This window comes from Nipponia nippon, unplaced genomic scaffold, assembly GCF_047370975.1.
Source record: "Nipponia nippon isolate SJK-2023a ecotype South Korea unplaced genomic scaffold, ASM4737097v1 scaffold_3, whole genome shotgun sequence".
Taxonomy (NCBI): domain Eukaryota; kingdom Metazoa; phylum Chordata; class Aves; order Pelecaniformes; family Threskiornithidae; genus Nipponia; species Nipponia nippon.
The window spans coordinates 3098480-3122669 of record NW_028262347.1 but is presented as its reverse complement, the minus strand read 5'-3'; the positions used below and the strand labels follow the sequence as shown (position 1 = coordinate 3122669).

Genomic DNA, 24190 nt, shown 5'->3' with positions numbered 1-24190 from the left:
CTCTCTCTCTTTATTAAGTAGAAAGAGCTCTCACAGAAGCACACAATCCTTTAGGCTGGAAGGGACCTCGGGTGATCATCTGGGTCAACCTCCCTGCTCAAGCAGGGTCAGCTAGAGCAGGCTGCCCAGGACCGTGTCCAGTTGGGTTTTGAATACCTCCACAGATGGAGGCTTCACAACCTCTTAGGGCAACCTGAGCCAGTGTTTTACCACCTTCACGGTGTTTTCTTGTGCTCAGGTGGAGTATCACTTGTTTTGGTTCGTGTCCATTGCTTCTTGTCCTAATCCCCAGATCTCCCTTCTTGTAGATGGGAATGACATTTGCTTTCTTACAATCTTCAGGAACCTCTTCTGATCACCATGACCTTTCAAAGACAATCAAGAGCGGCCTCGCAATGGCATGAGCCAGCTCCCTCAGCACTCGTGGGTGCAACTCATCAGTCCCCACAGAACTTCTCTATATCCAGTTTAAGTCTTCCTGACCTGATCCTCCTTCACTATGGGTTAGGTCATCTGTGCTCCAGACCAACCCTCTGGTCTCAGGGTCCTGGGATTCCTGAAAGCTGGCCTAACAGCACAGACAGAAGAAGAGAAGGCAAAAGTGGCCTTAGAGTATCTCCACCTTCTCTACTTCCTCCGGCACCAGGGGCCCTGCTCCATTTAGCAGTGGGTCCACATATACCCCAATCTTCCTTTTGCCATCGATTTTAACACCATATTCTGGTATTCATATCTAAATAGACCTCTCCATCTATCCATAGATCTATCTGCTGGCAGATAAATAAAAGTAATTAAGTATTTACATTAAGTAAAGCAATAGCAAAACAAACCTTTACTTCTGCTATTTATGTGAACACAAAGTTTACAGACTGAAGACAGGAAAATGCACGCATACCTTCCTGAAATTTTTCTTTGAACAATCAAGTACACACAAAGCTCAATTTTTAGCTTGTTCAGTAGTACTTCAACTTGTTTTTATCTTGGAAGCAAGAGTACCGCCTTGCAGTCAATGACTGACATAATTAACCTACCGGACGTACTTCTTGTAACTATGATATTTCAAAACAACATGCTCCTATCAGCTCCCATCCTTGCTCTGGAAATCTGTTTTCAATACAAACCAAACTTGTGAATATCAAAATCAAAAAACATACTAGTGAATACCTCGAAAACTATATGTTTGGGGGGTTTTTTGTGCTAAGATGCACAGACTCATTTGTTATATATGTTTTAATAAAAGCATACTTTCCAAATAGAAAATGGGTCATGTCCTGACTACAGACACTATAAATATAGGCAATATTTGGGTATTAAAACATGGGGGGAAAAGCTTTTGTCAGAAGATGAGAAGTTGTACTGGCTACAACTGGACAGAGCTTTGTACCAATCGCCTTCACAGCACTGCACACACCCTGCTTACCTCAAACCAGAGAATAAAAAATGCTCTGCCTGAGGCTCTTATTGCCTTTAAAGACTGGACTTAAGAGCTTAGTTAGAGGAGAAAAAAATTATTGAAATTCCTTTGTAATGAATACTGTGACAGTTACGAAGCTTACTTATTTGAATGAAAAACTTGAATCCAGATCCCTCTGGAAAAAATTCCTGCGTTCAGGTAATCCCCATCTCACTGGAGATGGCAGCCCATTGGATTCACTCAGAGCAGAACACCATTGCAGCCATTAAGATTACTGAACACAAGAAGCAGACCTAGATGTATGAAGTTTGGATTTTCCTCAAAAAAAAAAACAAAAAAAAAACCAAACGAACACAAAAACCAAAACACAAAAGAAAAGTATGATTGAACATTGCTGTCACTGAGGGAAAAAACATCCTGGAGGAAACTGCCAAGAGGCTAGGTAAATCCTGATACACCAACCACCAAAGACTTATGTATCTCAGAACAAACAGAGGCATAATAAGAATCTGGATATTTTTCGTTATCATATTTAGGTTTTACTATAAGACAAATTTTGGACTGTTTTATTCCTGAAGTCACTTTCATCAAAATAACATTTGCAGTACACTCCATTTAAATCAGATTCTGTTAAAACTGAACACAAACCCTACTGCATTATTCTCAAGGAGCAATCTCGCACCAGCAGAGAGACGAAAAAAACTCTGAAAGCTGCTCTCGCGTATATAAGCCAATTTGTTCATAGATCTAGATTTTGAGGGGTGGGCCGGAGGGAACGAGACAAAAATCGAAGTAGGTTGTACATGTAATCAAAACATCTGTCCCAACCATCTCCTGAAGCAGATCTTCAGACCAAAGCCAAAGGGGAAATACCCAATTTCAGCAGAATAACCTTTCTGCTTCTGCATTCCCCTTTTTTAATTCATATTTTTTTCTATAAAAGCAGTGAATGTGAGATTCTAGGTGGCATTTGTTATTTTACAGCTTTTGAACTAGCCATGAACACACTACATGCAAGATTAAGTAAAAGAGAATCTACATACGAATGCACCAAAAGTTTTGGAGCATTACCTAAGACAGCCTGGAATGCTTACCCCACATTTCTGGGTGGAAAAAATCTCTTTCTCTGCACCTATGGAAGAGCCCAAATTAATTCACTTACGGCATTTCCTCAAGCTAGGGGTACTGATTTAGCCCAGACTTGAATGAACAATAGCTGGAATCTCATGGCAGTGACACTGTACCATGCATTGTCACCGAACAAACAGGCTACAGGTGAAAGCACCCAGCTAGGACACAACAGTCTCGTCAATTATGGTTGACCATCACAAGCACCATAAAAAAACCCAATAATCTCAATTGCTTAGTTCATCTTGGCCATTTACTGCAGCTGACACTAGAGGAAAAATAAAAATTTGCCTAAATTAAGGCCTATTAAGGCATAAATAGATTGAATACATCTATATGTAGCCCATGCAACGCTACAGTCTTGGGGAGGAGTGGCTGGAGAGCTGCCTGGCAGAAAAGGACCTGGGGGTGTTGGCTCACAGCTGCCTGAACATGAGCCAGCAGTGTGCCCAGGTGGCCAACAGGGCCAATGGCAGCCTGGCTTGTATCAGGAATAGCATGGCCAACAGGAGCAGGGAGGTGATGGTGCCCCTGTGCTGGGCACTGGTGAGGCCGCCCCTCGAATGCTGTGCTCAGCGCTGGGCCCCTCACCCCAAGGCGGCCATGGAGGGGCTGGAGCGTGGCCAGAGCAGGGCAGCGAGGCTGGGGCAGGGGCTGGAGCCCAAGGCTGGGGAGGAGCGGCTGGGGGAGCTGGGGGGGCTCAGCCTGGAGAAGAGGAGGCTGAGGGGAGCCCTCATCGCTCTCTGCAACTGCCCGAAAGGAGGCTGGAGCCGGGGGGGTCGGTCTCTTCTCCCCAGTAACGAGTGATGGGACAAGAGAAAATGGCCTCAAGCTGCGCCAGGGGAGGTTTAGGTTGGATATTAGGAAAACTTCTTCACGGGGAGAGTGGTCAGGCGTTGGAACAGCCTGCCCAGGGCAGTGGGGCAATCACAGTCCCTGGAAGCATTCAAAAAATGTGTGGATGTGGTGCTTAGGGCCATGGTTTAGAGGTGGACCAGGCAGTTAGGTTAGTGGTTGGACTCGATGATCTCAGAGGTCCTTTCCAACCTTAATGATTCTATGATATTTAAAGACTTATGTAGAAAGTTGCTCTTTAGGTTTTCAGAATTTTATATTTTCTGTATAGATCAGTTTAAAGTAATTATTTCTATTCAAATGAAACTAGTATTAAATAATAACATCAAAATAATACAAAACAAAATAGTAACAACAAAAATAATTGCCCAATTATATAATGACTTAAAATGAATAACTGACAACTATTGTATAGGGTCCAACAGAATAAGTGAAGTCAAAATACGCAGCTAGCTCCTCTCTCCAATTACTGTGCAGCAGAATTAGAAATTCAAGAAACAAACAAGAAAGCATCTCTGATGGGACAAGCGGTCTGTTTGCTGTATCTCTTGTAGGAAATACAAAAATACATTCCAAAAAAAAAGACACGATAAATCTTTGCTGCACTCTGAAGAAAACTTCAGTCCTTTTCAGAGCTATTTTTAAAATGAGTTCAAGAGAAGAAAATTATTAATTTTACCACGTGAATTTATGACATGGTACTGTAATCTTGCACAGCATGAAACATGTTAGCCACACTAAAAAGATGAATAATTTAATTCTCAATCCAGAAGAATTCCCTCTATTGTTTACTTCAAAATATCCATTTCTGTCATTCTTGAAAAACACCTGCAGATATTAAAGATTATCATTAAGGAAAAAGCACCTTTTAATTCACAGACAACAGCAACACACTGAGATATGTTAAAAAAAAATATTAGTTTTGTGCTTCAAAGGCCACTACACACTTTATTCTAAATTAATCCAGAATCCATAGGAAATCTAAAATTGGTAAACAATACCATATTAAACGCAAATATAGCGATATGTCATTTCCAGCCCTTATTACGGCTCTTCAAAATTCATTACACTATCAAATATCAAACATTTTCTTTTCGTTACTCTGCAGGGAAATGATTACTTGCCAGTTGTTATATCTTTATTACAGTCTCCAAGCTACACAATCTGATGGATCTGTGGTGATCCAAGATAAACTCATTCAAGTCCAAAGCATGAACTGTGTCATTTTTCATTACCTCCAACCAACCAAAATGAACATAGTTCCTGTTTTAAAGTCCACTATCAGGGAAATCATCCTCTCCTCTATAAAATGTAAAATAATCTAAAGAGGTATTAGTCTTCAAAGTTGGAAATGATTCTTAAATATGAACTCCATGTAAGAAGACATAAAACTAAAACATTTCAGTATCAAAAAAAAAAAATATATATATGCTTTATTACAGTGACGGGGGAGGTTTTAATGTTAATTTTATCCAGCTTCCTTAATCTTTCATGATCTCTGAACACTTCCATTTCTATATGATACCCTCTCAACTCAAAAAGCTCACACTGACTAAAAATAAGAGCACGATGTGTTTACAGTGGAAACTGCTCATTGGGTTTTTTTGCTTAGTTTGACACAAGCGAGTTTGTTAATGCATTCTGACAGACTTGCATAACATCCAAAAATGTTCTGAACAATGCAGTTTAGGCCATGATACAATATTAATGAACGAATAATGTTTCTGAGTACCGAGTTTCAATATTTAATGAGTGCACGCTGAACGTGCCATAGAAAGCTGTGGTTGAAAATCACTGTAGCTGACAAGGGATTCAAAAAGATGCGAAAGACATCAGGAAAACAACTTTAACTTGAACTGAGGTCTTAGAAGCGTGACATGGATATTTCTCCTACTCAATTGCTAGTAACTGATTATTCACCTGGCTGCAAAGTCAGATAAATTATCTGAAGTTCATCCGCCTCTGCAGAACACAGTTAAGGACTGAGATACACAAACAAATTATCTGAAAGGCAATGTCTTTTTCTTCACTAAAGTCTCAGAATGACAACATGAAAAAGTTCTACTAAATTGAAGTGATTTCCTAGAAATATTTACACATAAAAAAAAAAATCATTCTCTATTCACATAAGACTTTGCATACTACAGGTGAAGGGGGCTATTCCTAATATTAGTAGCAAGCACTTTCTGTCTTAAAATTTCATTTCTAAACCCTATATTTCAGACTATGCAAATGTTAGAGGAAAAAGAAACAACCAATAAAAAAAAAAAATATCATTCTCCTGCACCGTGAAGCCATGGTGTAAAAAAGATACATTTTGCCTTCAACTTTTTTGCACTCATATTGCCCACATGTCCCAAATAGGCAAAATATATTTTTTTTTCTCTAGGTCACTTTGCTCTTTTGGCAAAGTTTTATGTGAATTGTATTTTAAACGATGCGTTGCTCTGGGTAAGGGCTGGAGGGAGAACCCAAAACATTACTAAAACACATCTATGGGAATGCAGAAAACTCCTCTCAATTTAAGATTTGAATATAACTTTCCTGAACTTATGTTCTACCCAAATGGTTTTCGAGACATCTACATACTGAACAAATCTCTCATTAAGAGAATTAGGACTGGTAAATTAGAAAGGAAGCAAGGCAAACCAAAAATGCTAAAGCTTTAAAAATGTGTGAATATAAAGTCAAAAAAGGAATATGCAGGTCATCAAATGCAGATCTGCAATCATTTCATGAGTCCTTGGTCCAAAACCATTCAAACATGACTACATGGATCCACCTTATAGACCACAACATGCACAATCAAAATTCTTTGACAAATTCACTACAAGCGATCAAGAGCGCTCATGATTATGGTGCATGCAGGAAAAGACAGGAGATCAAAGGTACCGATAACGCTTGTAGTCCTTGTCCCATCACACAATTCTGAGTAACGCAGCTTGTCCTATACACCAGCAGGCTGCAAAACAAAGCCCTCCAAATCTAACCTGATTTGTAACACAGCTATAACATGGAAGCTAGGCAACCTCCAACAGCTCAGAGGGACGTTAAAGAAACAAATGGGAAGGAAGAAGAAGAAAAGAGAGAGGCCAAGTTACACACTCAGGATATGGGTGGAGAAGGTCTCTTTGTCCTCTGATGAGAGGTAGCTGCAGCTCTGGAACTTGCAGATTCATTTAATGAAGAAAATGATATCATCAATACCTGTTCCATCTATCTTTTACTCTTTCTGGCATATCCACCTCAAACTGCATACTGTAAACTGAGTGAGATTTTCCTACTGTCTTATACTATATTACTGTTACTTTCTTATGCTTGCACTTCATATTATTAAATTTAACAAGAACTCCACTACTTTATTCCATATCTACTTCTTCCTCATCATGACCTGTGCCTCCTTAATGCTGGCCATACACATATATAAATTAGCACTTCATCCATCAGAAACATTACTGAAAACATAAAAGCCATAGTGATTCCAAAATTGATCCCTAAGCAGCAAGTAAACTTTTGCCATAATGTTAACTCCTCCCTCCAATACGTCCCATTACTCGCTCGTCTTTGGTCAGTCCGAAACTGCCTTACAATTTTTACAGTAGTTTTGGACACGTTCAGTAGCGATAACAAGGAGGGCAAGGTATCAAGTGCTTTGCTTCACTCTTTCTTTAGGCTGAAGTCTGCTATCCAACCCAAGAAAACACCGAACCTAATACAAATTATCTTGGTTCAGACTATGTTCCACCTTGCTCCGCTTAACCATTCTCTCAATTACCCCCCACTTCAATTGCTGTACTTCTCAGATCAGCCATAATAACGGGTCCAATAATGTCCAAACGTTCAGTTGAACACATTCATTCATTTCCTTTTTCCAGCTGCCTTCCAGCCTCAGCATAACATCTGTCAATTGAAAAATCTTTGCTAATGGCCATGTTATTTTATGTGCCAGTCCTCGATCAAAAGATCAAAGACACTAATTTCAAAACACGTAATTATATACAGCTCTTCAATTTATCAACAATGCTTCCATGGGCAGCTTGTTAATACTTATCGCGTACGGACACAGACTCTCGTCACTCTGATGGCTGCTCATGCCCTACAGAAGATGGCTGAGCTGACTTTATTAAGATGCTTGGGGTTGGGTTTTTTTTGGGGGAAGATGAGTAGGAGGGAGGGAAGGTTGGTTGAGGGGGTTTTGTAATTATACTTCATTAAATCACTGTTTTTAAAATATGTGCATATAGATCAGTGTTATATAAAGACAGAATAGACGAACTAATTTCTACCTTTATGCCAGAGGCATGCAGAGAACCCAAGTCAGAATAGTAAAACTGTTTTACATAATTTGTCTATGCATTTAGCTAAGACTTTTCCCGATATCCATATAACTCCACTTGAAATTACTTTCCAACTTAATATCACTGCTCTTGGGATCTGCAAAGGCAGTTGTGAAATTACGACGACATTAATTATCCGTTAAAATAAAGTGACAGTTACAAAATTTTTTATTATTATTATTATTATTTAAGTGTTTCTCTGCTACGTCTACTCATTTGCTGCTTTTCAAAGTGAAAGACCTCAGCGGTTTGAAAGCTACGGTTTGTTTGAAATTGCCAGGGGGGGAATAGTTTCCCTCCTCCCTACTTGAACCTAAAACTATGAAGCAGTGTTATTTTTGTTGATGTTCTCTCCAAATAAACTCACTGGCTTCAAGTCATTTTCCCCTCTCCCCTAGAAATAAACTTATCAAGATGAAGCTTGGTATACAAGTTGTCAGCTGAGATGCCACGTTTTAAAATCAAAGTGAAAAATAATCCCGTAAAATTGTGGTTTATAAAGGTAGGAGTGAATTATAGTGCTGCTTTCTCCAATTTCCACTCCCTGTCTCCAATATTCACCTCCATATATACTGAGAACTACACAAAACGGTATTAACGGAGAGTGAGACCGATAACAGAAATCTCAGAGAGTAACTCTACCATTGCCAAATACTGTTTTTTCTTCCCAGAAAACAAGAAGGAAAGTAAAATAGGCTTCTAAGCTGGATATTTCCAAACCCTCAACCTCATAAGCAGCATAGCTGCAAGTATTTTTATGCTTCCTTGGCATTTTGCAGGTAGGATCGTGCTCTAAACTTTTATGGTTTTAAAAAGCAAAAGGTACAATGCAACCCCATTCAGAAGGTGATTTATGCTTCCGTAATAGCATTATCTTTTCAACAGCTGGCTGTCCAAAGCAGCATCAGTTACAACAGCTCACCGGATTACAGTACTTGTTTTATAGGTAAATCTGTGCTCAAACCCAAAATGCCTTCGCAGTTAATCTTGGCTTCTTCCCTTGCCTGCAAAGGGACAGTCTTGACCTAGCCTGACCATCCTCATTCCCTCTTTTCCTGCGACAGAGCAGAATTATCCCATAATCCTCCAGACCTCAGTAATATCATAGCTGTCGAAGAATAAATTAACTTCTCACACCCAGCAAGAGATTTGGATCAGACAAGGGAAACTTCTGCTGTGAGAGAGGGGAAAAAAAACAAAAACACGTTTGAGACGGCATGACTGGGAAGGGCAAATAAGACAAACTCAAGCTGTGGAAGTGATGTCAAAACTTGCCACTTTCTCCATGCGTGTTCCCCAGCCCTGAGGCTGAGGTGGCCTTTTAAAAACTCAAAGGAAATAGGCTTTACTTTTTTTATTTTGATGAAACCAGTTATACACACCAAACCTGAATGCTTTGATTTGGTAAATGAATAGCCCTCACCACTGCCCGGCATCATCTGATTTTACACTCCAGAAAAGCCTACTCTGCTATCTTACCCAATTACTATTTTAAGTCCTCTGTCTACCAACTATACATCTTCAGATACGGAAGGAGAGTCATGCACACGTACATGTCACATTCAGAGACGGGAGGCCCTTGTCAGATGTCATATTAGCCTTTCTTTCCAGTTTATATGCAATTTACAACTTATCTTCCAAAGTCCTGTTTATCACTATAAAATATCCAAGTTTTGCTCTCTCAAATCAATAGCCAGGGTTTGGGTTTTTTTTCTGATACACTGGATGTCATATTAGAAAAAGGTTAAACTTCCCAGCATTTGTTGAAGACAAGGTATACTATAAAAAGATGTACAAAGAAAGATAGAATAATTATCCATAGGCCATATAAGCGTGGCAGTACTGACAACAGAGCTTTACTTCAAAAGTAAGCCTTTTCACACCAGAATATCTAACTTTTTCCCCCCCAGGTATGACAACGGCGATGAATAAACTTCGCTCTAAAGGCAGTTTCTCTCAATTTTATTTTTAACGAGTGCTTGAATCTCCCTCTGCAACACTTACTTCACAGAAACCTTGTCAGAGAAAGGACCAGAGGAGGCAAGCTTGGGAGCACGTCTGTTGTACGAATTCTTGCATTCCTAAATGCGAGTATCAATGGGGTAATATCTTTAGCTGTTTTTTAAAAAAAAAAACAGTATGGTCACTCATGCCAGAAGACATTCAACTCTTATTCTTGACCTATCAGAAGTCAAAATAACTATAATCACTTTTACTGCTTCATGGAAGTATTTCCAGCTTTCTATCCTACTGTCAGCAGTAGAGAAGATACAATTTTTCTGACTGTTTTCACACTTAATCTAAACACCATCAAGAGGTCCCTGTGGCAGAAGACTAGATTACAAGTATTTTCAAACCAAGGAGCTTTTTGCCCCCCATGAGAAGAATACTGCAAGAAAAAGCCAGTCTCCCAATTTAACACAGTTAATTACCTGGAAATATATAATCATATAGGAAGAAAATAAACCTACTTCAAAAAAAGTTTTCACCACATTTAGTGCACTACCCATATGAACTGAAGATAGATTAATATGCTCTTCATAAATTTACCTCAGTAAAATATAGAATGAATATTGTAAATAAATCAATCATGTTATTTTTTCCTTATGTTCTCCAGACCTATGCCAGTAAACTAGAATAAACATGTTATTAAAACAGAAATCAATAGTAAGCTTCGAAATATACAATAGCACAAAAAGGTCAAGCCCCAGTATTGATTTTAATATAACATTTTTGGTGCGTAGTTTCCCAAAGGGTTCTTCTCTAATACCGTTCTTCATTCTTCTTTCACTTTATATTTTTGCTGGGGAATTTGTTGTTCTCTTCTGCAAAAGCTGCCTACTCCAAGAAGTTTACTAAGAGCTTGTCATATATGCAAGGTACTGCTGAGACATGACAAAACAAGGTCGGGGGGAAGCACTCAGACGCATCAGAGTAGCAATTAAACCGTAAAGTGAATTGCAGTTATATAGGGACCCTTCCCCAAGCACAACAACAACAAAAAAAAAAATATAAAGAAGCTAATGGCTGCAATCTAATAACCTACCACTGAGAGCCACCTTCCTGCACCAGTGTGTACGTACTTTTAAAAGCTGATTTACAGCTTAGAAAGATTTTCTTTAAACAGATGAGGATGTTTAGAAATACAGAGGTTGCAATAAGTTATCCAGCTAATGACAGATAAAATGCCACACCATATGGAGCCCAACTAGCCAAGTAGAACAGACTTCAGCAATTCATTACCAGGGAATGTTGGAAAATCTATCATCTGTATTACTCAAGAAAAGCATTTTTCATGTGGCTTTCACAACAAAAGTTGCCAAAGTCATCATAGGAGACTAGACAGTCAAAACATAGGAAAACCTAAGAGTTATCAAAAGCCATCACAGAATTGCAGAATGGTTTGGGCTGGAAGGGACCTTTAAAGGCCATCTAGTCCAACCCCTCTGCCATGGGCAGGGACATCTTCAAATACATCAGGTTGCTCAGAGCCACCTCCAACCTGACCTTGAATGTTTCCAAGGATGGGGCATCCACCACCTCTGTGGGCAACCTGTGCAGTGCTTCACCACCCTCATCGTGAAAATTTTTTTCCTTGTGTTTAGTCTAAATCTACCCTCCTTTAGTTTAAAGCCATTACCCCTTGTCCTGTCACAGCAGACCTTGCTAAGAAGTCTGTCCCCATCTTTCTTGTAGGCCCCCTTTAAGTACTGAAAGGCTGCAATAAGGTCCCCCTGCAGCCTTCTCTTCTCCAGGCTTAACAACCTCAACTCCCTCAGCCTTTCCTCATAGGAGAGGTGGCCTCCTCTGGACTCGCTCCAACAGGTCCCTGTCTTTCTTGTTCTGCTAACTGGCTTTTTGGTGACCATACCAGAAAATAAGCAGAAGCGAAGACAGGGAAAGGATAACGGGGATCCCAATAGGCAACCACTAGAAGGCCCAGAAAGCTGGACTGAATAAGACTACAGAAGAAAATGCGGGCTTGTACCTATAGCACAAGGTAGGTAGGAGACACTGAACCACTCCTGAGGCTGCAGGGAATAGTTCTTTTCTGGATCTGCTGGTTAAAATCATAGGTCTCCAGATATCCACCATTTCCCATCCACTGACAGTTACCACCCGTTCAATTCCCTTCACAAGGGATCCTAGGAATGTGTCCCATTCAGCTTCAGATGTAGTCACCTGGAGGAGTTCAAGCGGTTCCTCTAATCGAGTTAACCCATGTCCATGATCTTAATTTAAACAGAATTAACCTTTCAGGGTTGAGACTGCCTAAACAGACATTTTAAAAAGATTTAAGATACACTGTGTAACTTGTACACACATAAGATCCTTTTTAATACGATTTTGAGCAACAGTTGAGCAATTAGAGTGTCCAGAGGACAGCCACAAACATGGTGAAGAGTTTAGAGGAGAAGCTGTATGAGGAGCAGCTGAAGTCACTTGGTCTGTTCAGCCTGGAGAAGAGGAGGCTGAGGGGAGACCTCATCGCGGTCCGCAGCTTCCTCACAAGGGGAAGAGGAGGGGCAGGCGCTGATCTTTTCTCCATGATGACCAATGATAGGGCCCGAGGGAACGGTAGGAAGATATGCCAGGGGAGGTTCAGGTTGGACATTAGGAAAAGGTTCTTCACCCAGAGGGTGGTGGAGCACTGGAACAAGCTCCCCCGGGCACCAAGCCTGACAACATTCAAGAAGCATTTGGCCAACGCCCTCAAACACATGGTGTGAATTTTGGGGTTGTCCTATGCAGGGACAGGAGTTGGACTCGATGATCCTTGTGGGTCCCTTCCAACTCAGGAATTTCTATGACATCTATGACAACAGTTGCACAATGCTCGGCGCTAGTCCTGATATTTTTCTACCTTTGTCATGCCTTAAGCAATTTTAGAGCAGACCTAGCAACAGAGTTACCAAAGGGCCACTGAACCAAACAAAAGGCTACTTTTAAACCTTTCCCTGCCTTGAAATTCCTACTTACAATAGTACTTTTCCTCTAAGAAACAAATGCTGGAATCACAGGAGATACAATATAGGAGAAGCCAAGTACAACCAAGCATAGGGAAAACAATCATCTGGGTCTCTTGGGACAGTCATACATCAGCAAACTGCACAGGGACATATTTGGCATGCTAACAAAATTACGTGCACGTATGTATTGAAGACTTAAACAAAATAAGATTTCTGCAGTATTGAGAGGACTGTCATGTACAGCATTTTGCAAAAACACCTCATTCTACATATAATTAAATATTTGCCATGTGCCAAATCATAAAGAAACTGGAAGCTAGGAAACAGTTGCCAAGCAAGAGAGACTGAAAACCCACAAATATAATTAGCCTAAGCTAAATGATTAGCAAAATAAATAAGACTGAAATTTCCCTGATTTTCAAGGGGGGGGGGGGGGGGAAGGTAAGTAATCATTCATGAATGTTCAATTTCTATAGGAAATCACATCCTTCATTTGCCTCTTAAGTATTGTTTTGTGTATATTTTAGTGGAGGAATCCAGCAGTCTGATGAGGTTGACAGTAGCTAAAATTTTATCATTACGCTGATGATAAAAGTTGTTGTTCACTTTTGCTTTTTCAAAATATCTTTTCTACTGTGTATGCCTTTCATAATGCAAACTCTTTATAAACAAAAAGATTTATCGAGCGCCATCAGTACAGTATCGCGGACTCTAACAAATGAATAGTTTCATATTCAAGAACAAAAGTTAGTGTATGTAGTAGATAAGCTCCTGTTTGGTTTAGAAATTAAAGATGGGAGGAGAAGGAAAATCCCCTAATTCCCCCGTGCTTGGTCTCCAGAGCCATAACATTAAAAATCTTTACTCATTGACTTCTTGGGAAATTAGGAAAAATGCTAAATATTTTCTGACCTTGTCCAGAATAAGCAGAAGAAAAGGTAAAAGTCAAGTTATTACTACATATTTAGATTCAGACAGCCAGGTTAACAGGGACACTACAACAGTTCCAATACTGTGTTCTGGCAGTGAGAGGCAAACTAGAGCAAGCCAGGCAGACACTGAGCCACAACAGTTAAAACCGGAAAAATCTCATAATTGATAAAGTTTATTCCTTGGCAATAAACCCCTTTAGCCTAATACCATTTCTCTTTATTCCAAATGCGCACTTTGTGATCACTAGTGCTAGTTTACTACTGTCGTATTGTCCCAGAACATACCTACTGGTCCACTGAGTTGTGCAGATTTCTCTGCAGAACTCGACGGAGCAGATGCATCTTGCTGACCAGAAGCAGCTTCCCATCACTGAAGTTCATGAGCCATGGCACCATCTGGTACGGTGCAGGGCCACCTCTGGGCTATCAGAAGAAATGCTTCCAATTACTTCAATAGGAACAGCTAGTTCAGACTCATCACCAACATCAGCAAAATGATTAAAATAAAAGAGTTCAACAGCTGCGACAAGACATAGTGTCATGATCTACGTTTGTAAGACTATACCTCGGGAGGAAATCCAAACAGCTAAAAGATTCAGAAGTTTCATTGTCGTATTTTGTATCGCCTCATGTCAGGGCAAATAACTAGTTTCACAAACTCTGCGTCTCTTTCTTTTATGACACTGGAAATAGAGTTAAGAACTTTGTGGAAAAAAAGAAGCTACATCAACAATTATCATGTATTACCTGTCACTACTGTCAAACTCCAGTTCTTGTGCCTATTCTCTCATTTTTAAGAGTCTTAGAGTTGTGTAACGGCAGTTTTAGCACATATTTCACAGAGGGCAAAAGCCTGCTTCTTTAGTAGGTCTGAAGGGACCACACATACCCGAGGCAGTAACAAAAATCACACCCAGAAAGCCTTTTAAAGATGCCCAAAGTAGTGATATGCGTGTGGTTCGTTGAACCATTAAGGTACTAGCTTACACTTTGTTTTCAGTACATACGAAACCTTATAACGAGTGGAGTCTTTCTGTAACACTGGAATAGGAAATATTTCTGGGAGGTACTGACACGAAATGGAAAACAGACTATAGAAATACCAAAGCTATATTTTCTCTAGGGAGAAAAGGCACGTTACTCTTTCCTCTTACTTCTGTTCAGAACATAAAGAAGCTCTCTAATATTACCAACTGTAACAATAATACTATTATTGCTATAATTGCTGTAATACTGATCGTGTTACAACCTGTATGTTACCTTGACTATTATCATAAGACCGTAGCTCTGGCACATTAACGGGGCTCATCTACTAATGCAGTCACTGCAAATTCTGTTGCAATCAAATAATAATCAATTTAACTTTCTAAATGAAAATACTTTTAAGATGAAACATTTCAAATGTTCAAAAACTGAAGTGAGAAACAATAATTGGGCCGAGTAAAAGAACGACTAAACTAGAATCAACTTTGGCTCTTCAGTATGCTTTGTGGTCAATATGACTTTATTATGAAACGCAAGACGGAGTTAACACATTCCTCTTTTCCACAATTGATTGAAGAGCACAAGAATACGCTCTTGTGGGGGCCAGTCTCTTCTCCCCAGTAACAAGCGATGGGACGAGAGGGAACGGCCTCAAGCTGCGCCAGGGCAGGGTTAGGTTGGATATTAGGAAAAACTCCTTCACCCAAAGGGCTGTCAGGCCCTGGCCCAGGCTGCCCAGGGCAGGGGTTGAGTCCCCATCCCTGGGTGTGTTTAAAAGCTGGGTAGCCATGGTGCTCAAGGACATGGTTTAGTGGTGGGGTTGGAAGTGATAGGTTAACAGGTGGACTCAATGATCTTAAGGGTCTTTTCCAACCTTAACGATTCCATGATTCCATGAATACCTACACCAGTCAGACAAAAGGTCCAACCTACTCATATATCCCTTCTATAACACTGGCCAGCAGTTACATGAGAAAATATAAGACGCAAGGCAAGTAGACATCCTTCCTTCACGTACAACTCAGCTCATTTCTGAGAGAATAAACGTTGCCTCCACTTAAGATGATGGAAAGGGAAAAAAAAAAAAAAAAAAAAAAAAAGACTTCTATACACAGCAACTGCGTTCATCCAGTCTATCCGAATAAGTAGGTATATTCCCAGTGGACAATCAGCCAAAAGGCAGCTTTATTCAAGCACTTCCAGGAATCTTTGTCCATTAGTTGGACTGCAAAGACAGTGAGATGTGGCAGTGTCCTGGCCCAGGACAGTCAAACATGGGGAATTCACTCCTTGGGTAGTGCTTAAATTTCCATCAACGGACTAGAAGTCACACACATTCTCATGACCATAACTATTAACCTTCACATCAACTTACAATGTTTCCACAGCCTCTATATGGATTTTCAAATTCTGGGGGAAGAAAATCCTGTAAAGGTTCATCATCATTTGTGAGGAAGTTTAAGTTCCCAAGGACCCTCCTGGTTTTCGTCCCATTCTCACACAGCCAAAAGTTTAGGCAAGCTTCATATTCTCAGCAAAGCAGCATATAGGCTTATATCTATATTCAATCACACAAAAAAAAGAGATGAAAATACATGAACAGGCATACAGAAATAACATGGAACACCAGTGGGCATACCATTTTGGACACGTGTTCTAAAGCTGGGTCTAAATCCCTACTTTATGTATAACTGTTCAAAGTCCCTTTAAACAAGAGCTGTGTAATTCATGTGTTGTGAGTGCATTAACAGCATTAAAACACAATTTGAAGAGTCAGTCTTTAGTTCTAATCCCAGAAATAAGCACAGATCTTAACTTTATATAGTAAGAGTAGTCCATCTGTACTGTGTATGTATGTGTGAATAAATAAATTATATAGCAAGTAAAAATAAAATTTCCGTCACAGCCTGAAATGAGTAAAATACATTTCACAATCAGACCAAAATGTGGTCATACGCTGCATACTGAAACAGTACTGAAATTAGCTATTAGGCAGTTGGAATCAGACACAACGAACAGTTGCAAGTTTCAGATATTTATATGTTTCAATGCTGTTTCACTTAAAGATTGGGGGAAAAGAACAGTATTTTTGACAAAGGAATGAGAATGTACACATGCAAAGTACACCATCTATGGTAAAAAAAAATCTCATAAAATGAATGCAGAAATAAAACAACTTTAATTTTGTGTCGCATACCATCAGCATGTGACTTAAAAGACTGTCAACAAAGAAAAGCAGTTGGTTATCAAAGTAAATTGTTAATAGATCAGAAGTGCAAGGTCAAGTCGTTGTTAATACTAGGATAGCAGTTAAGTTCACTAATGACGGGTTTGTGCCCCTACCATACCTCTTCCAAAAAAAAAAACAAACCACTATTTTTTCTTGTGCAACTATTGACATATGAATACTATAAACTGTTCTCCATTAACAGTTTCCTTCCGGAACACGTTTTAAGCACAGTACAGCTGGGAACTCAGGTTTTGTTCTGTTTTCCAACATTGCATCCATGTGTTTGTATGTTTACTACAAATAACTACAGCTGAGAGTAATTTTTTCCTTTTCATGTTTACATTACCTAGAACACTCTGCACCGGACAGACACGCGAGGCAAAATACTTTATCTGAAGAATGAGCATCTAGCTCTTAAGTAGGTACTTGAAAATTGAAGTCCAGTAATGATGAAAAATTAGACCGACTCTGCAAGTGCCTGAGTGTCCAAAAGACTGGCACAGGAGGTTGTACAGAAGACGGCATTTTTTTTTTGCCTGAAAGGATGGATCCTGATTTGAAAAAGCCTTGCACAAACACTTCTCATGCCCCTGCATTGTGGGCAGATGGCTTTCTCAACTAGAATAAAACAGGCGGGGTAGGTATACGGAACCTGAACAACATAAACCTGTTCTTAAAGCGATCAACAGAGCAGTGCTCACATCATTCTCAGGTGAATGTGATCCGGAGGAGAACAGCTCCACATTTGCTACAGCGCTTCTTGAATGTTTTTAAAACACAAACCTCAACCAGAATTCAGCCCATAAAGAGCTCCAGTAGTAGCTAAGTAAACATCTGCATCTTTTAAAGTTGTTTCATCCAACATGAAAAGAGCTTCTACAATCCGGTTAAAATATTATGCTTTCTACTGTGTAGAAAGCATAATAAGAAATCCTTGCTTACTGCTAAAAAAATCAAAACTAGAAAAGGATTAATGCTGCTAACAGGACTTCATATTTGTCATTTTATTCTTTATATTTTTATTTTAATTTCTTTTTATAGTTTACATTTCAGAAGCACAGATTCTTCAACCTAATTTTAAGACAACAAAAAGAGATTTTACAGGATCCTTTTAATATGCAATACCTTGCTCACTAATCCTTAGCCAAGTAAAGGGAAGACTGCCAGCATTACTCCTACAAAATATAAAATCAGGTATACGACAAGCCAATCTGCTCCCTACCTTTCACAGATCAATGCACAAACCATGAAAACTGAATTATGGAATACTTAATGAAAATTACTGAAAAGTGTCAAATGACAAAATACTGAAGTTAGAAAACAAATATTTCCATACTGTAATCACATTCAGCTGAACTCTTGAGCAGTCACCATTAAGCTCAAATGTAATGCAAGTTCTCCTGTCAAAGCCCAGTTCAAAAGAGGAGAGATTTCACTGTAACATATTGATTTCCTTTATTGCTGATTCAAAAAAAAAAAAAAAGCCTGATTTTTTTTTTCCTGGGACATTTATATAGTCCTATCTAATTATATACTCCATCAACCTAACTCAATTAAATAATAATATAATGATGCGTAGGAAACAACTGATATATATGCAGACAGTTTAAGTAGCACTAATTACATTCTAATTTTTTAATTCATCATAATGAGCCTTTCTTCCCATTTTCAGAATGGAGGACAATGGGTAGGTTAATATTTATTTTTTGCGTCATATTATCTATTTAGGAAAATCACTGAAAGAAAATACAAATTAACACACAAGTCCACCAAGTTCACCATACAGCCAAACTCTTTCAAATTCAAACAGGAATTTTTTTGCTTGCTAATAATCTCACCTTACCATACTAAACATTACAGAGTATATCGTAAAAATGCTGCATCCAAAGTCTGCAGGTTCATTCTGTATGACTCTACCCAGTCTTTCACAGTAACTACAATCTCTGAAAAAACATGCATAAGAAAATAATGTTTCAATACTCAGACAGGATATCAAAAGGGTTTTCTACTAGTGAACTGTTTTAATACAGCATTTTGTATCTTCAAAGCACTACTAACTATTAAAGCAGTTCCAAACATACCGCAGCTCACAGAAATACCTAGAATTCACAGAAATAACAAGAATTACCATTTCCGCTGCTGTTAAAGTCTACCTTTTGATCAAACAGAGGGGCTATAAGAAACCCACCCCTGCATCGCTCTCAAGCTACTTCTATCTCTACACTGCAAAGTGAATATTTGGACTCAGGAGAAATCAATGAAGACTGAGCTTAAAAGACTGCAAAAAAATTAGTCAGGCTTATGAGGTCAAAAGGGATTTAGATCAACATTTTATATCAGCTCTTACAAGGAAATTGCAGTTAATTTGTTGTTTTAACACGTATTTAATATCAAAACTTGCTATATCACCCAAAGGTCCTAGCTACCATTTTGTCTTGGGGCACAGAATTCAACTGTTTATAGTAAGTAGATAAATAACAGTAATAAAAGCATTACGTACATGTTTGTTTTCAATATTGTTATTAACAAACCAACCTTCTCTTTTGAGCTTCAGAGTCTCTCCTGGCTCGTTCTAATGCCAGTTCTTCAGCTATTCTTTTCTTTAGTTCTTCATCATTAACTACAGTTAAAAGAAAATTAAATTAAATGTTAACAGAACACAACATATTCTTAATTACAGAAACAACTGCAAAATACAGTGCTCCAGTTTTTTTTATTTTCTTTTTTCTATAAAGCAGTTGGAGTGCTTTCTTGTGGTTTAACCACCTTTCAAATTTTAGCATACAACACTAGAGAGCCTTTAAAAATTACCCTTATTAAACAACTTTTCCATTAGTGAAATCTTTTGAAAATTAAAACACATACAGTATATGTTGAATTAAATACACTTTTCTTAAGAAATATGCCTTTATCAAGTAAAATCAGGGCGGGGGGATTGGGACTGAAACTTAAATAGTAAACTCATAAAACGCTGCTTTTTATTCATATGGAACCAAGGGAAACATCTTCCTGTATAATGAATCAAGTATTTTCAGACGCACATTTTACCCAACAAAGCATTTACAACATCCTAGATATCCCTACTTCTAGTTTCTATTGCTAGAAAAAGATTTTGTCTCAAATCCTCCCAATTTCGTTTAAACAAGCAGACATGGAAATAATATTTTCTTCATTTAGATTATGTCAGATGAATTAGTTGAAAGTCCAGTTAAGAACTGAAAAAGCAGGGAAGCAACTTCAAGTCAATGAATGAACTTTTCCACACAAAGGTAGAGAAGTATGAGAGCCAGTAATCCTACAAGCTTGAAAGACATCTATAAGACTACCAAAATCCATTCAGTAAGGTTTTTGAAACACAAAACAAGTCCATTCCCCACTCTCTCTGATATTCAAGGGCTCAGTCATGCTGATACCATTCACTATTAACTTTCCACATCCATAGGTAACTGTAGACTTCTGAAAAATCTGACCCAAGGAGATCAGAAACAGCTTGTTGTTACTGCCTTTGATAGAAGTTGTAGCAATAAAACATGTTTCAAGAGAATTCCAGAAAAAAAATCATACTGAAAAGGTTGTGTCAGCCTAAAAAAAAAAAAAAAAACACACAAAAAAAACCCACACAAAAAAAAACCAAAAACCCCACACAAAACAAACCAACCACAAAAACTCCAGAAACCAACCCAACCTTGGAGATGGTTTTATCTATGTCCAAATATAACTTGACACACACATAGCAGGAATTAAAGGAAAAAGAAATTAAAATACCCAGTCATCTAGTAAGAAAGAACAACATTTTCCATTTGGGAAAATGTGGTAGCTTGGTAACCAAAAGTTATACCAACTTCAGTAAAACAGGTGTTAACTTTGCATAAAATATTGATTTGTAGCAATCAAGAAGAGTGAGTTTTCCTATAGGTGGAAAAGAAAACAACTATAAAGTACAGCTGTAGAAAAAGATTAAAAATCAAGTAATTATTTCCAGGTTTATTCCAATATAAATCCTAATCTAGACCTGCCTGTCTGGAATAAAGGTATACCTACCCTAGCTGAGCCGTTAGAGGCATACAGGTAATTCCCTTATTTATATGAAGCATCTGGCTCAAACTCCAGCCTATCAAACCACATGGCTAAAAGACACGTAATCTCACTCCAAAATGCCTATCACCTGAGCATAATATAGAGGTTAAATTCAAGAAGGTGCTACAACCCCCCCATCTGCCCTCAGAAGCAGTAACAAAACCACTTGCTTAGGTAGCCAAAAACCCAAGAACCACATTTTCAGGCAATATCAGACACGAAGCAACTGCAAGACAACAAGCAGTCTCCTTACAGGTCGCGTTTGTATTAAGTATTTATGCATAGAGACAGCATTCAACAACTGCTGGTGGTTGGAAACTTGTGGAGATACTGGGGCAGAGGGGGAAGAGCTGTCAGCCTCCTCCTTCACAGAAAGCTGATAGTTACAGAATTTGCCCAGAAAGTGGGACATCTGGAATTCAGACCCTCCTAAGACGGACAGGTCTGAGTCCTCATATCACATATACTCCAGTAAAGTGCTCTAATCACCAAGCTACCATCTAATTTAAGCAGATAACCTCTAAGGCACTTTTTCTTTAGCTTAACTTGTCAAAAAAAAACAAAAAACAAAAAACACCAAACAAAACAAGGGTGTATCTAGTGATTAGAAGACAAAAATAACCTCCAATTCTAGCACCCCCCTTGGTGGAACCAGTTATTTGTTTTACATTAGGCAACAATCAGATTCTTAAAAAAAAAATAAAAAAAGACACCAAAAAAACCAGCAACAAGTAGCCATGTATCTCGGTGACCCTGTCTTCAGGAGTGGGCTTTATCTGCAAATATTACCTAACATCATTAGCCCACAATAGAGTCCAGTGTGCAATTCTTCTCATCCTAAAGTAGGCTTTTAAAATAGCGAATTTTATGATTGAATGAATCAGCATCATCAACTATATAGGAGTCTTGGCCAACTAATTCAGTTATAAGCATCTTAAGTAAAGCAGAATGCATCGATATCCATCCTGCCAGATGCAGCAAATGCTTCGGTGACAGAAACAGCGTTGCGTTGGGAAAAAGCAGGGGGGACGCTTGTGAACGGCAAGTGAGACCCCAGCCTAAAAATATACTAACATACGTGAAAAGTCAGAGGTAAATATGACTTTTGTAACAGATTACTATCACAAACCCTGGATGAGAAAGCAAAACCCCATTTTATTGTGACTGTCTCTACTGACTATTGACACTGCTCCACTATTTTCTCCTCTGCGGCTATGTGAGGATACCCGCCGTTTGAGGAGATACTGGGCTGTTACAGCACACCTGTACATTTCCAAACAAAGATCAGCTAGTCACGGTGAACTCTATCGCCAGAAGAAAAAGGAAGTTTAGCAAAATATCAGGCAATCACAAGGATCCTGTTTCTGTACTGCAGCACACATTAATCTCCCTCACACCTCAGTGAGCATCACGAGCCAAAATGAGAGCAGTTAAGGTTCTGCATTTGTACACTCAGAAATGATTAAGCTGTCACAAAAGCAAAGAATTTATTTCGCATTACAGCTACCTTATTCACAGAACAATCTGAAAACCCATGATCAAGTGTTTCTTACTGTAGTTCTGCTCAACGCAGATACCTCAATATTTCACGTCCTTTTAATGCTGCACCTGAGAATACACAAAACGTCGCATAAGTACATTGCTCACCAGCATCTACATCATGAAGTTTATTGTTCTGGTGTGCAAAAATGAGTACAAGAACTCCAACGGACCATAGAAGAGGTTTTTCAAGTTGTAATGAGAAAAGATTCCGGCATCAGCCAATAAAGATATTTGACCTTAACAATCAATTAGGTTGCCCATCGATCAGCCAAATACTAATAGGGAATAAAGGGGGAGCTATAGATCATTCAATAGAATTATTGTAAGATATAAGTGGGTAGCTCCCAAATGGGAACTTTATGATGTTTCAGTAAAATATTGCAGTTCTACAAGTAGGAGGGATTTGTTCTAGGGGAAGAAGCATGTAAAAAAGTTAATTTATTAGAAAGAGGATTAAAAACAAAAATGCAACTGTTTCTAGATAAAAGCAGTAACATTTCTCTCTGAGGGCAATCTCTGCTAAGACTATAGGGCATTAAAAACAGACAGCTGACTATTAAACGGTTGGAGAATATTAGAACCTGGTGGGTGCAAGACTACTAAAATAAGCATGATCTGGAGACGATAAGTATACAGCAGTTGCCAAAAATTACGTAGCCATTCCTACCACCACCCCCTTTAGTATTTAAAGTTCCTGAGGATACTGAAATCGGTGTCAACTTCTTAGTAAGTGCATCCCAGAGCAATTGGGAAGATTTTCAGGGAAGTACATTTAGGAAGGTCAGACTTGCATCCCAGTCCTTTCTTATGCTCCTACAAGAGAGCAAAATGAACGCAGCTGCACCATTTCCCAGGTCTGAATGTGCTAATGCACTGCTCCCATCACAAGACAATTTAGATAGATGGTCAGTAATGGGAACTATACTCAAAAAGCCATAGTGCTACAGCCAGAAATAACTCTTCTCTGTCCTCTTAGCATGTGAAGGGTGGATGCTGATAGGTGTCTGATAAGCAGTATTCTCTTCAGGATAATGGAAATGGAGCACCACCAGCTGCATTGTCAATGGGCTCATTACCATGCTCAGATCTAGCAGCAGGTTGCACAATGCTTAAAGGAGTGACCAGGCTGTTCTCCACATAACACCACCGCAGGCACAGAATACCAGTATATGATAAAAACCACAAAGCTCTTGCCTGCATCGTGGCAGACCAAGCAGTGACTGTCAACAGACAAGGACATTTTGCTATTTTGATGGCCTCTAGGATGCCGTAACCTGACATTTCTTATTTGTCCACCCACTCTCTTGGAAGAGTTTGAAGGACATGGGCATTTATGCCTAATATTACAGCGCAAATGCACGACGCGTTTCTTCCCCTTCATGCACACATTCTAACTTTAAAAAGAATACAGATAAATTAGCCAGTTATTATTATTTAAACCATTTTCACATACTGCAAGCACAAGATAATATATGTATTTGGTTCAGTTAGCTTCCCCTACCCATACACACACACAAAAAGGTAAATTCTTTCACATTTAAAACAAACCTTTAAGAGCATGGAAGAAAGAGGACAATACAGCCAAAGATTAGATCTGCAGAAACAATAAATGACATCCAATGCATATCTACTGGCCAAAATCTGTGACCATGCCCAACGAATAGAAGAGAGGCAACTTCCAGAATAGAAGTTACAGCACATTTACTCAAGTTTTCTACCAA

At 38.9% G+C, this 24190-nt stretch overlaps 1 protein-coding gene and 1 long non-coding RNA gene across 3 annotated transcripts in view; both read right to left on the bottom strand.

Annotated features, from left to right (window-relative positions):
- The window catches only part of CHCHD3 (coiled-coil-helix-coiled-coil-helix domain containing 3), a 164017-nt gene that overhangs the window by 113165 nt on the left and 26662 nt on the right, over positions 1–24190 (bottom strand). For both annotated transcript variants that reach the window (XM_087767032.1, XM_009462606.2), the window contains exon 3: positions 19386–19470. In XM_087767032.1, the coding sequence (XP_087623158.1) occupies positions 19386–19470 (85 nt within the window). The remainder of the gene's footprint in view (positions 1–19385; positions 19471–24190) is intronic.
- LOC148054484 (uncharacterized) lies at positions 9713–16135 on the bottom strand. Its single transcript, XR_015706255.1, has 3 exons — positions 15996–16135; positions 13922–14059; positions 9713–9849 (listed from the first exon to the last, which is right to left on the bottom strand). It is a non-coding gene; the product is annotated as an uncharacterized LOC148054484 (long non-coding RNA).